This window comes from Centruroides sculpturatus, unplaced genomic scaffold, assembly GCF_000671375.1.
Source record: "Centruroides sculpturatus isolate CEXI.00-Female unplaced genomic scaffold, Cexi_2.0 scaffold158, whole genome shotgun sequence".
NCBI classification, from domain to species: domain Eukaryota; kingdom Metazoa; phylum Arthropoda; class Arachnida; order Scorpiones; family Buthidae; genus Centruroides; species Centruroides sculpturatus.
The window spans coordinates 493,053-508,036 of NW_019384347.1; the positions used below are offsets into that span (position 1 = coordinate 493,053).

The 14,984-nt window shown below is 26.6% G+C and overlaps 1 protein-coding gene across 5 annotated transcripts in view; it reads right to left on the minus strand.

Annotated features, from left to right (window-relative positions):
• The window catches only part of LOC111636439 (hemicentin-2-like), a 146,901-nt gene that overhangs the window by 44,266 nt on the left and 87,651 nt on the right, over positions 1-14,984 (minus strand). The window contains exon 1 of one of the 5 annotated variants that reach the window (XM_023381691.1): positions 14,322-14,560. The exons of the other annotated variants lie outside the window; for them this stretch is intronic. Within the exon in view, the coding sequence (XP_023237459.1) occupies positions 14,322-14,397 (76 nt within the window). The 5' untranslated portion in view covers positions 14,398-14,560. Of the gene's footprint in view, positions 1-14,321; positions 14,561-14,984 lie in introns of those variants that run through there. 5 annotated transcript variants of the gene reach the window in all.

The following is a 14,984-nucleotide window of genomic DNA, read 5'->3' on the forward strand; positions in this document are numbered from 1 at the left end:
ATAACTTTCAGTTTCAATTTTAAAACATTTTAAAATTATTAAAAGTCTACTTACACGCATTAACTTAATAAAGTTTAAAAAGTGTATTAAAAACTATTCGAAAGTGTGGTTTAAAAAATGATTTAACAGCAAGAAAACTTTTTAATTAAACCGAGAAAATGTTTAAAAATTAATCCGGATATTGGGAAATCCAGAACAATAAAAATGTTGAAATTTGACACATACAAACATAATATATATATAAATCTTCACTCTTGATAAAGAATTTTATAGAAAAGACATTATTCTTAAGGGAAAAATATTGGAAATGTGTATTCTTTGCTACAAATATTGTGTAGAAACTACTGAAAATGATGTATCAGTATCAAAAGAATACATTAAATATATATATAAAGCTATAATATTATATCGATAGAATTTTAATTATCCTTAAAGTATAGAGTTTAATGATAATGATAATCATTTTCTGTACGTTTAAGTGACACTATGAAGATTATAAAATTAATGACGCCCGATAAACATGGTCAATTTGACGTGTATAAACATTGTAAAAAAATGTATATAGTGTTTTTTTTAAACTTGTTTTAATGATCGATTGTTACAAAAATATCATGCCAAGTAATTAAGGTTGATATGAAGTATTAGAGCTTCACATGCACCTGTTTTCGTCAAAATATAGGAAAAATTAGAAAATATTATATTGATTATTGAAGCTTCCATTGAAAATTGACAAATTTTAATTATATAATTATTTAAAAAACAATTTTTAATATTTAATTTACGAAATATCACATTTCATTATTGATAATTTATTTATCTTTTTACCACTTCTTCAATCTATAAACATGTGTGCACATAGGAAAAATTGTAATTTCTTGGATGAACTTCTGCTAAATTGTTTACTGCCACAAGCTATATATATATATATATATCTTATGTCGACATAAAAAACAAAAAGTTATGTGTCAAAAAACATAGTTATGTCATAACTGTATGAATGTTTCCAGCTACATTTGAGCCGTGGGCTAAGGACACAGACAATACTGGCTGATTAGGTCTCATCAGAAAGGACATGTTGCAATCAGTATTGTCATGTTTTGTTCTTTCCAATATCGGAATTTTCTTTCTAGATAAGAAAGGTTTGCTTAGCTTTGAGTTAATCAAGAAACCTTTCTGATATTTTTATATCTTTATATATAATTTTTTTTCCTTATATAAACTCGAATTTTCATTAATTCTAGCTTTATAAACATAATCCAAAACTAAGTGTATGAACGTATAGATTAGTTTTTAATAAGTTGGAATGTTAAAATATGTTAATTTAGTAGAATTATTCTTTGAGTTTTTTTCTATTGGAAATAAAGGGAAAAAAGTAGTTTAGTGTAAAAAAATACAGTCCAAGTTTGTTCACTTTACTTCAATAAAATGAACAAAGTAGTTTGTTCCAATGAAGCGTTCAACTCTGTTTTGTCCATTTCTTTGGAATGAAGTAAACAAAATAAAATACTCGAGTATTTTGTTTTCGTTTCATTCGTTCTCATTTTAGAAAATAAATAAATATATATATAATTTAATATTTTTATAAAATTTTATGCAAATTCGATTATCTCTATCACTCCTCTTCTGAACTAAAATTATGAACCAAAAAAAAACCCAATATTTTTATAAGAGAAAATTTTAAATCGATAAATATATTACAAAATAATCTAATTTTTAAAACATTTTAAAATTATTAAAAGTCTACTTACACGCATTAACTTAATAAAGTTTAAAAAGTGTATTAAAAACTATTCGAAAGTGTGGTTTAAAAAATGATTTAACAGCAAGAAAACTTTTTAATTAAACCGAGAAAATGTTTAAAAATTAATTTTTGAAATATATTCAGTCAAAATGTAATTTATAATTTAATCTTTCTTCAAGAAAATAAGTAAAGAAAGCAAACTTTTTTCATTCTGTTTTTTTTCCTCCTCTCCTTCCTCTTCTTCACATATGTATATATATATATATGTGTGTGTGTGTATGTATGTATATATATGTGTGTGTGTTCATTTTATGAGGAAAATTTGCAAAGTTTCGAGTAAAAAACCATTATTTATATTGACTTAATAAATATTTTCAATATACTATCAACTGTCAGAGAGACTTTTTAATATTCTTCTCAGCTTGCCAATGATGCCAGCAGGAAAAATGAATCTTTCATTATAGCATCCCGCTATTTTCACAGTTTGATGAATATTTTTCGCTGTGGTTATTAAGGAGATGCTCATCTGGAGCCCGCATCACAGCAAACATAGATTTAGTAATGTTATTCGGTGTGACCGACAACAAGTTCTGATGTCATTATTTGGCATTATCTAATTCCAACATCTACGTGTGCTAAGTGGTGCGGGTGCACCATTACCTCTGTTACGTCATAGTTCCGTAATGATGGTAGTTAATGAGCTCGGATAACGTTTTACAATCTGCAACAGAGCGACTTAAGTTAAAGCCATTGATAAAGAGAAAAGAACAAGAGAAAAAAAAGAATCATCCATAAATTTATTTTTCTCTTCGATTTAACTGACTTTAATCATCATTTTAATAATAATAATTATTATTAAAAATATATACGCGAGTTACACCAGTGGGATTAGTTAGTGATTTCAACAAGCTGAAATGTTGTTCTCTCTTTTATCTCCCCTTTTTTCTTTATTACTTGATAGGTTATTTAGATGGAATTATTCAAACAGCTGTTGATGTTTAATTAAAGAAGATTATACTGTCCAGTTTTAAATGGATATATCGAACGTAAATGTTAGTAAAATGAGCGTGTAAATGAAAATTTTAGTGATAAGTAGAGGCTTGTAAATGAAAAGTTTAGCATTGAAGTAGAAGCGTGTGTAAATGTTAATATTTTCTCGAGTGTAGAAAGGTGTAGATACGTGCATTAAGATAGAGAACAGATATTCAATTTATTAATTTAGTTCACCTCTAAAAAAATCTTCCTCAAACTTTATTAATATTTAACTTTTGCAAATTAAATTATCGAATATTTTAAAAGTTATACTTTAACAAATTTGCCTATTTGATATATTTATAACAAAATTGGTGCCGTGAAAAATTTTCCTCGCCATCTTTCGCTTCGATGAATATTAAAATTTTAATATAAAAATCTATTATCGAAGGTTAAATGAAATTTTCATTAATATCGATGATTTTAACTGGCGAAAACTCAATCTCCAACATTGTTATTGAGAGACGTTTTGTGTTAACGCTGTTTAAATTAGAAAATATTGGGTTAGAATTAATTAAATATACTGTATTTAAAGAAGGAAAAGTTCACCTTTTGACAAAATTCTATTAATGTCTACAAAGAGAAATGTATGTGAAATCTTAATAGAAACTGTCTTGGATATTTACTCTGTCGATGGTGGATATTATGTGAAAGGAGTAGGAAGTGTTTCTCGCTGTATAAAGTTGCCCAGTGTGCAGATCGTAGCTCAACAGCAGAGTAAATACAGTTGTGTATGGAATTAGAACTTTCGCTTTCCGATATCAGATGCTATGTAAGGTAAATAGTACGTAAATCTAATGTCAGATGGTACAAGTGACCATTGGGAGCGTGCATTCACAAACACTACCTAACCATAACGTAATACATTTAAGTACTTTCCACGTATTTTATCGATATAAACATGCACAAACATTAATTATTTTTTAATTTAAATAAAAATTATTCTTATAAAATTTTCTTGAAGATTAAACAACTAATAAAAGTTGTGTTACATAAATTTGTTTAACTCTTCTGAAGGAGAAAACGAAATTAGATTTGAGATATTTTTCTTTTTATCAAGTAACTTTCTTCTTCTTTTTTATCTATTTTTGTGAATTCTTCTGGCTTATTTCTTATGCCAAATTTTAACTTTTATCTCTTACAATGGAGCGAAGAAGCTTTTTATGGCTGGTTTAAAGCCAAATTTCGGAAGGGGGAACTTATAGGTGAATTGGTTTAGTTATTCTAAATGGGTAGGTACCAAATTTAACTTTTGGATTCTTGCCACTTCGATACTACAGACAAATATTCTACAATAGTTTTAAGTTCAGGTTAGTCATGTAGAATAGTGCTATTTTTCGCCATTTTATCCATACGAGAACTTACAATATGCTTCTTTGAACATATCGATTTTAAATGCCTCATCCTAAATATATATATGTGTGTGTGTAATTTTTTTTTCTCTCTTAAAGAATGCGAATAACTTTACATGCAAGAAAATCGTTTCAGAAATCTGAGCAAACATTCGATAGTAGTATTAACATACACGAATCATTAATTCACTCTTTAAACTGCTTTATCAAACATCAGTAGAATGTATCATTATATAATTATGCGAATAAATTCGTAGGAAATTATTCAAACGATAAAATTGAGAGCTTAATTGAATCGAAACGATTTGTCATCTCGAGAGATTTTTATATGTTTAAGAAGGGCCAAAAAAACAACATCTATGTAGTTTAATTACAGGCGATAAATTTAAAAGATATAGCTTAAGTAATTGCCTGCCAAGTAGAGTTTTAAAGAATAAAAAGAAAACATCAGACACATTAAGGTCACGAATAGTTTGTATCTTATCGAAATCGCGAGGCAATTTTCTGAATTGCTTCAAGTTTTTACTTTTTTACTATTTTTTCCCCTTCTTTTTCCTTCCTTAAGGTAGGGATATTAATAAAACAAAACTGATCGATTGAAACACGTTTTGTCTCTTGTCTCCATGTCCTAGATTTGTTACTGTTATTGTTTCCTTTTTTTTAAAAAAATAATATTTATGTAAAATTTAAAAAATAAATAGTAGAATTCCCATTTTTTATCAGTCGAATTGTGAAAATCTATAATCTAATCAAGTAATATACATATAAAGTTGATTAAATATCTCTCCACTACTTCAACATTCATTTTTCATTCATAAACGTGAGATTATAAATTATTAATTAATTTAAGCGATATCTCTTGTTAAAAGTTAGTTTTTTTTCTCTTTTTTGGCAAGGTAAGTCAAAAAATATTTTCACATAAAAATAAAATAATTATATAAAATTTAAGTACTTAGATAAATTATGTATTATTCTACTCGAAGTTAGTGATTTTTATGCATTTAATTATGACAAAAATCTTCATTTTCTAAAATATTTATTATAAACTTACTTTTAAAAATATATTTTAAAATTATTATAAATTTTAAATATAATGTTTTCATAACAAAGACACGATTATAATAAATTTATCGCTCATTTTCTAAGCAAGTCTTTTAATCATTTATTAATTATTCATATTTATTTTCTTTATGAACGATTAATTATACAAATTGTTTATTTTATCGGCTATTTTAATTATTTTTAACTTTCAATAAAAGGATAATTTAACGCGCCTTAAATATCTTATTCCTTACTCTATTCACAAGTTAAGTATACATCAACGAGATGAACATAAGCTTTAAATTTTCATTATAATTTATTTACAGTGTAAAATAGGTCACAAAATGTTATGATTATCAGATTTCTAGATAAGCATTCTCTTATTGATTTAATTCTTATAAGTAAAGGTTTTGAAGTTTAGTTGTGTTTCTCTTTCTTCTTTCCTTTCCTACCTCTCCTCTCTCTTCCTATATGATGTATATACAAGAAGATAGGAAAGAAAGAAGAGAAAACATCACATTCAACTATATATATATATATATTAAATTTTACTGTTTATAAATAATTCAAATTTGTTTTTGAATATTTAAATTTTCAATCAATTCAATTTTATTTCAGTGTTTACCTTACTTTTACACATTTTTTTAGATAAAAGATTTTATTTTAAAAATGTATTAATAAAAAAAAAACTACTTTATAATCTGTAGCTAGATATAACTTATTAAATGTCGAATTTATATTAAAAAGTCGCATTTTTCTTTAATTAAAATGTTTAAATTTATCTTTGTAATAATTCTCGTATTTTAATTGTGTAAGATTTAATACCGTAAAAAATTCCTTTATTATTAATAAATATAAAGAGACTTTTTACTTAAAAATTCTTTAAAATATTTAATTTTAATTTTATTTTTCTGCTGTTTTTAGAGGAAAAAATAAATATTTCCTCTTCGCTCTTGGAGTTTATACAAATAAGTATTTAAGCAAGTTATAGCTTAATTTTAATTGTTTATAGAGATGAATACACTTCGAATAAAAAATTATTCTTTATTTTTAATGAAGAAAAATTACAATTTATAAGTTTTTAATATTAATTTAAGAGCATAAAATTAAGAATAATGTCATAATATTGTAAGAGTAATTTATCTCTCTCTTCTCATAAAATTCAAGCATAAAAAAAATCGCTTAAAAAAACAGATATTGACCTTATTTAAAGTTCACTCCAAACAAAAATACAAAAATTAATATTTACAAAAATGTTATCTGCGTGTTTTAAAAAGGATTCTAATAACCTTTACCAATTTTATGGATTGTAATAAAATTTCCAAGCTGATATCATGCTTCTATGTTTTACATTAATTTATGAAAATTTATTATTTCTTTCAGATTATAATTTACGATAATTCAGTATTCTGTCTATTAATAATTTGTTAATAGAAAAATACATTTTAAATTAATTTAAGTGTAGATGAAAGCTCATAAACAAATCGTAAACTAATTCTCCTATAAATTTTTTTTATAATTATATAAATTAAATATATTTAACTCAAATAACAAGATAATTCGGAGAAAATAAGACCGGTTTTAACTTCCGTTTCATTAATTTTAAGCAAGTTTTATGCGCCTAACATTGAAACAATTGAATAATTTTTACGAGCTGAGTGAGAGCATTCATTTATATTACAGTAGATAAAAATATAGATTTAGATTTTTCTAAGTGATGACCTTTAAACTAAAATAACAAATTTTAATTAGAATTTAGAGAATTTTGTTTCTAGAAACTAGGCCTTATCACAGAGATAATCAATGGGAGAATTAGGCTCGGCCTTACATTTACGAGAGGCCTCAAAAATTTGTTAAAAATTATTAAATTCCATCGTAGTTTTTAACAAAAGAAAGCCTTTATTTTAACAAAAACCTTTATGTTTTTGTTTAAATAATATTATAGCACTATTTTGTGTTTATATATATATATATATATATATATATATATATATACTGAGGCCCCAAAAACATTTATAGTTAGGCCTCTCTCGATTACTGAGACCATAAAAATCACAAATATAGTTTCAATTAGTACATTTATATTATAAAAATAAATTAATTAAACTATTTAGAATTAATTTTTATAAGATATTTCATTAAAATTTAATTTTTTTTAATGTTCTAAAATACTGTATATGTTTAATTTAAAAGTTTATAGTTTAAAATTAGCTGATAGAATATAAGATTATTATTTTGTTATTTATAAAATTTAAAAGGTTTTAAAATAAAAAATATAATACTTTAAAGCCTTTTAAACTATCAGCTTATTCTATTTATAATTCATTAAAATTAATTTTATAATAACTTGGATCTTAAATGATGTTATTAAAAGGGTACATTAGAAAAGTAATAAAAATAATAATTTTATAGTAATTTTCATAATTTTAGTCATTAAAATTTTATAACAACAACAAATTATTTAAATTATAAAATTCACAAAAAAAAATTTTTTTTAATTTTAAAAATTAAAACTGGTATTTTAATATTTTATATGGTTTTAAGGTTAGATTTATGAAGAAAAAAACTATTAAAATTACAAGAAAATTAAGCTATAGAAACTCTAAAAAAGATCGGTAAATTATTATTTTACTTAATTTATTTTTATAAATATATATATTTTTTATATATATTTTTAAAATCTATAATGCGTATATCATGTTTCCATTAATTACTCAGTTGATGAATACATATTAATCTTAGTATCGAATTTATCATCTTTACAAAATGTCGTCAGAAAACATTTGTGAATTTTCTTATTTTTGTATAATTAAATAATAATTTTTTTTAAAACTAATCAATCATTTATGAATATACGAAGTAAATAATAATTTCACTTAAAAGTAATTACTGTATTTTTAAATGCAATTAACTCCATTTTGCATTTTATATCATTCTCTTGAATAGTGCCATAAATCTTATTTATAATATTATTTATTTCTGAAGTTAAAAGAAAGATTGTTTATAATTTTTAACTTTAAAAATGTTATAAAACTTTATAAGAATTTTTTTAATGCTTTTAAATTAATGAATCCTCTTCTTAAAAATTGAAGATCTTGGGATAAGCGCAGATTAACTCATTGTTTCAAAATTCTGGAAAATCACTATAAAGTTCCGAATATTCACTATATTTTGGGATAGTTCACAAGTGATTAATGATAGGCCAGGTCTATGAGAAATCACAGGTGATGAATTTGGAACTTATATCTGCCCTACGTTTGTAAAAATTCAACAATGTGTTCAACAAGAAACTGAATTAACACGTTCTTGACCCATTAGAAACGAATAAAAATTCATCAAAAAATTCTTTAAAATACAATAGAGATGTAAAATTTGAGTTTTTAATATATTTTAAAACTATTTTTTAAAATATTTTAATTGAATTTTTTAATTCGTATTTTATAACATTTCAGATCTGTTTACAGATTTCTCGTGTTTACAAATTATTATATAAGAAATACTAAAATAGAATTAATTAAAAGAATGCGAAAATATTTTATAAATATCCATTATATAGAGGACACGAATATAGAGAAGTTCGTCAACATATAACTTCCAACAAATACACTTAAGCTAACTTGATAGAAAATTCAAATCAAAGTTTCCATCATCTTAAAACTTTAGTGTATTTGATATCAAATGTTGTCACTGGGGAAATTCATTAAGTTGATGCGATTTACTTTTCCTAAGGTAACATCCAAAGTCAAGAGTCGATTCTACAAAATAAAATAAGAATGCCATCTTTCATTTAAACGATCTATAATATAAAAGTAGCTCTTCAGCCGTACTAAGTTATAGTGTTGAAGCAATTGTGGTTAAAGCGAATGGAATGGAAATATTTGCAATTCTGATGATATATACTATTCAATAAAAACACTTCATCTAGAATTTTTTTTTTTTTTTTGCTTTATCTTTGTTTCTCTGAACTGATTTGGTATGATGAAGAGACCATGTTAGTAGTGTGAAAAGTGTGGTCAGCACTTAACGAAAGCTGTAGTTTGCTTTCTTTTTTTTTGGAAGCATTTTTCGTTAATTGAATCAACTGTTAGGATCAATCTATAGTTGTAGATAGGTAAAGCTGCGAGGCAAAACCCTTCAAATGATTAGTCAGCGGTATCCCGCCTTCTCCGTGTTTACTTAGCCACAAAGGGAATTGAATCTTTGTGAGAGTGATCACGTTTACATGTTGCAATAGTACCGAGGGTGGACCTCTTGTTAGTAAATGACACCATTTAGCGGGTTGCTCTTATAAATAAAATATATATATATATATATAAGATGACATATACATATTATTCACGTTGGCTGTAATATTGAAAACTTAAAAAACATCATTGACGAATGGAAAACTTTAAAGAGTTTCTTGAATAGCAATTTAAAAATCGATATTTTGTTCGACTTAACATTATTCAAATGTCTTTTAGAAATTTTAAAGTAGATTTATAAGAAAAAAAATTTTTTTTCCCTTCTTTTCTCGAAGCATTATGGTGCTTGATAGAAATTCAAATCTTTCATATTATTAACTCAATATTATTGATTAAATATCAGAGGTTAGGGTAGTCTTTAGAAGAACAATTCTTATCTTTCAGTCTTCTAGAGATTAGATACGAGGGCTGTTCGAAAAGTTCGCGGCCTTGCCTATATGCGGCGCTGCGATCAATTTAATTTTTGGCGGGAATAATTCAGTCATCCTTGCTAAAGATACGATACCAATTTCCGCTTGATTTGTCATAAAGTTTTGCCACGACAGCTTAGCAGATAGTCAATGTGCACATGCTTTGTCAAAAATGGAGAAGATGGAGACTCGTGCGGTCATAAAATACCTGACGAAAAAAGGGTTGACCGCATCTCAAATCAAAGCTGACATGGATGAAGTTTTGGGAGAGTCTGCTCCTTCGTACACCACTGTGAAAAAATGGACAGCCCTTTTTAAATCTGGCAGAGAGAGTGTGAAACATGACCCTCGCAGCGGACGGCCGTCAACTGCTGTCACTGAAAAAAATATCGACAAAGTTTACGATTTGGTGTTAGCAGATCGCCGTTTGAAAACGCGTGAGATAGCTGAGACAACAGGCATCTCTGTCGACCGAGTGCACCACATCTAACCGAAAATTTGGGTATGACGAAGGTCTCAGCAAGTTGGGTGCCGCATCTGCTGACCGCTGAGCAAAGACGTGTTCGCACTTTGATGTCAAAGAAGTGTTTGGACTTCTACAAGAAAAACCCACGGGATTTCTTGCGTCGGTTTGTGACTACTGACGAAACGTGGATCCATTACTACACTCCTGAAACAAAAGAACAGTCGAAGCAATGGAAACACCCCAGTTCGCCACCACCAAAGAAGGCAAAAACAGTTCCATCAGCGGGGAAAGTGATGGCCTCGGTTTTTTGGGGATGCTAAAGGAATCATCTTTATTGACTACCTAGAAAGAGGAAAGACCATCAATGCTGTCTATTACTGTATACTTTTGGAAAAACTGAAGAAAGAAATCGAAGAAAAGAGGCCACACTTGAAGAAGAAGGTTCTGTTTCACCACGATAATGCCAGAATCACTGAACAAAAGATAAACGAACTTAGCTTCCAATTAGTTCCACATCCACCGTACTCACCTGATTTGGCCCCCAGTGACTTCCACCTTTTTCCAAATTTAAAATAATTCTTGGTTCGAAAGAGATTTCACTCAAATGACAGTCATCTCTGAAGTAAACTAGTATTTTGCACAAATTGACAAATCGACCTATTGTGATGGCATAAAAAAGCTAGAACATCGCTGGAATAAGTGCATTGCTAACAAAGGAGACTACATTGAAAAATAAAAAAAGTTTTAACATTATTTTGTTTGTTGTTCTATTTGAGGTCGCGAACTTTCCGAACAGCCCTCGTATATAAGGTAGCATTCCTTTGGTTGCCATGTAATGTTTGAAAATAGCTCAAAAGCCTTATAGAACAGCTTTATGGTGAAAAGAATGTCGTGCGTGGACTTGTAAGATTAAATTCACTCATTTTGTTGTGTAAAAATACTCTTGAAGAAAGGTAAAATTTAATGAAATCAAAAAAACAAAAAAAACAAACATTTTTCAAAGTTTCAAACACTTCAAACTTTCTTCTAATGATCTGTATTTATGTGCATCAAATTAATGCATTTTTGTACGTAACAATGGAATTGATGAGAGATAAAACCATCCAATTACGTGCAAAAAATCATTTCGTTAACAATAAATTTTCTGTGATAGAACTCGAAAATGCTCGTGACTACGTTTTTCTCGTTGATTATAAAATTTTAAAATAACAATCCGATTATTACAGCAATACTTTTTTTTCTTAATTATAATAATAATGACACAGTAGTTTTCACTTTTTAAAGATTTTGCCAATATTAATTTTTCATATTTGATCACTTCCATTTGCAACAAATCAACAGCATTAACTTTCTCAAAGGATCAATAACGTTTTCAACAATTCGCATTCGAGAACTCGCTGCTTAATAATCGATAAACACTTCAATAATCAACAATATGGAAACTTTCGATAATAACCGACATCTTTCTGACATTTTTTATGGTGTTCAATAGGCTCGCTAATCTCTACGGTGTTCGAAGAATATATATTCATAAACTATTCTGTATTAATCTACACGTTCTTTCGTCAATCGATACACACTTCAACATAGAAAAATTTCGTATTTCCATCGATATTTCTCTAAATAATTCCTATATTTACACATGTTTACAATAGAATGAATACGGACAAGATATTGTAAAGAAATTTTAAATTACAAACCTCTCGAAAGATAAAGATGGGAGGGGATCGTAGCATGCCTTGGCCTTATACTTGTTAAAGATGATGATGATTTACACTATTGAAACGATGAGATTGTACTGTACTACCTCACTAATTAGAATATTGAACATGTTTTCATTTCGAACACAACAATTCGATCATGTCAAATTTTCTAATGGTATATTGAACATGTCTAATATAACTAAACAACATTGTTCAATACTGACTTTACCTAATTAACGCATCAGTTTTGTACCCGTTACCTCAAAAGACATCATTAATTTGTATCCCCATGTAAATACAAAAGGGGGGCTAAACAATGTCTCCTATTCTGAGATTAATTGTTCATCAACACATATTATTCACTTTCTTAACTTACACTATGCAATATTAATCATTTATCCTTTAACAAATTCGCTCAAATGACTTTGATAAGAATGATGGACACCCCAAATTGCATTAGAATATTTTGTGCTAAATTAGTTTTGTTCATGAATATCTTTGAAAATTTATAATAAATGAGACTATTGTCTTTTCCTAAAGGAAAACATTAATTTAAAAGTTTTCAAACGGGAAAATATATTATTAAATTATATAAAATATCATTTTAAAAATGATTTGAATATAATAAAGTATAATGATTATTCATTAAAATTATATTAATGGTCTAATCTGTTGAGAATTTTAAACAAATTAAATCGTCGATGTTTACACGAGATTGAAAATATTTTACATTAAATTTCATTTTACCTGGAAAATGTAACATAATTAATATAAATACCTTAGAAAATTGAAATTCGTTCAATTAATTCAAAAGAAACTGTATTAAGTAATTAAAATTTAGAAAAGAATTCAAAACTTTTATACTTAAAAATTGAAAAATTTTAAATATAATTTTATGTTAAAAATAATAAAACTATCAGCATCAACTACTACTATAAATATTGTTTACTACAACATTTGATTTAATGTGAAAATATTTACAAAAAAATAATTAATTCTATGGAAAAAAATTCATTTTTTATCCCTTTCGATTCTACATAAAGAAATCTTAATTGATTTTATATTATAAAATTAAAAATTTTATCGTTACTTTTATGAAGAAGATTAAAAACTCTATCTTCATCTTAGTATATAAGAACTAAAAATTTTTGTATAAATTCTATGTAATAAAATTCAAAATCACGAATTAACTCGAAGAAAATTGAAATTTTAGAAATTAATTTAATATAAAAAGATAAAAATTCATATCATTAACTTTGTGTAGAGATATTAAAATGCAAGAAATTATGTTAAAAAAACAAAATTAAGTTATAACATTATCATTTAATATTTACTTTTCTGTAAAAAAATAAACTGTTTAGATAATGAGATATAACTTTTTTTATTTCATAAATTATTCAACAAGCTTGCTTTCATTTAACTTAACCTTGTAGAAAAAATAATAATAAAAGCAGAATTGGATGATGATTCATCTTTATGTTCAGTATGGAACCATAAATAGATGTGCAATCTATTTATCATAATAATAAGCTCCGTAAATTTACGCTTTGTTGTTTGATGAGTCATTTATCGGTTAGCCTCAATTATAATCGTTATACATTGGTAGATAGCACATATATACTGTATGTATAACACATTTAGATCGTATATTATTGCCTGTATTTTAATTAAAATGAGAAATTTTTAATAAGTTAACCTTGCCTAGAGGCAAGAGAATGAAGTTTGGAATCTTGAGTTCTCAGGAAATTGCAATAAGTAAACAAAAATAATAATTTAACAAACTATATTTAAGCTTATATCTTATATTTTGGATGACCATTAATATTTTAGTAAGCAATCATATGAAGGAGCAAAATTTGATGTATTTATATATAAATAATATATATACCGAAATCTCTGGTAGAATTTCAAATATTTATTTAGAAAGTATCGAAAACTTCTAAAATTACAGCTTATACTTATAATAATTAGTTTAGAATTCGTTGAAAAATATAAGATAGATGTACATACACCGTTACATTTTATTAAAAGTTATTATTAATGAAGAAAATTAACGATTAAAAATAAAGAAAGATAAGACTAATGGATTTTCATTTATCTTCTACAATGTTCACGTTTATAATTAATTAAATTTTATAAAAGATCAATAAATATTTTTGTACGAATCGATCGCGATTGTTGATGACTAATAACACGGTACAAGGCACCCTAACAAAGAAGAGAGTAAAATACAAGTTAAACTAGACACGTGCGAGTTTCGAGTAATATACACGCGCTAAATAAGCATCTGGAGTATCATCTGATAGAGTAATAATTAGATAAAAATACTCACCATCCATTTTGACCATACCCAAAATAAGAAGACACGTGACACATTGAAAAGTGGTCTTATATATCTGCTTTGTCATCACTAGTTTTGCGTAGAGCTGAAGAGGTAATTATCTTACAGAATTAGCACAGTTGTTCCTTTAACAATATTTTTGTGACATTTGAAGATGATCAGTGAAGGATCAGCAACCACGCTAGACAACGTGGATGGAAGAGCAAAGCAACCATAGTGGAGTGTTGACCGTGAAGCCAGACGTAGTGATCTGGTCGTAAGAATCATCCCATACTCTGACTGGTGTTTCATTGATCGAACTGTCTGAGTCATGTCCACTATTACTAAGGGGTGTACTGTACAGGCTCCAATCAACACCAACGTATAACGCTTTTATACATTCGCCAACAATGATGAATTTGTTTAAGCGTGCTTAATGCATATTAATATGGAATTTTTCTATTCAGTACATCTTCGTTCTATAAACATTTATACCTGGTTATTATAATTTATAAAATCTTTTCATATTACAATATTTCCTCTTATATAACACATTAAAAATGCCTTAAGTTTGTTAATAAGGTGCTCAAATTCATAAACTCTAAATATTTGAATTTCTGATAATAATATTTTTAGAAATTTATATAGTGGAAAATAAGATAATATTTACTTTTC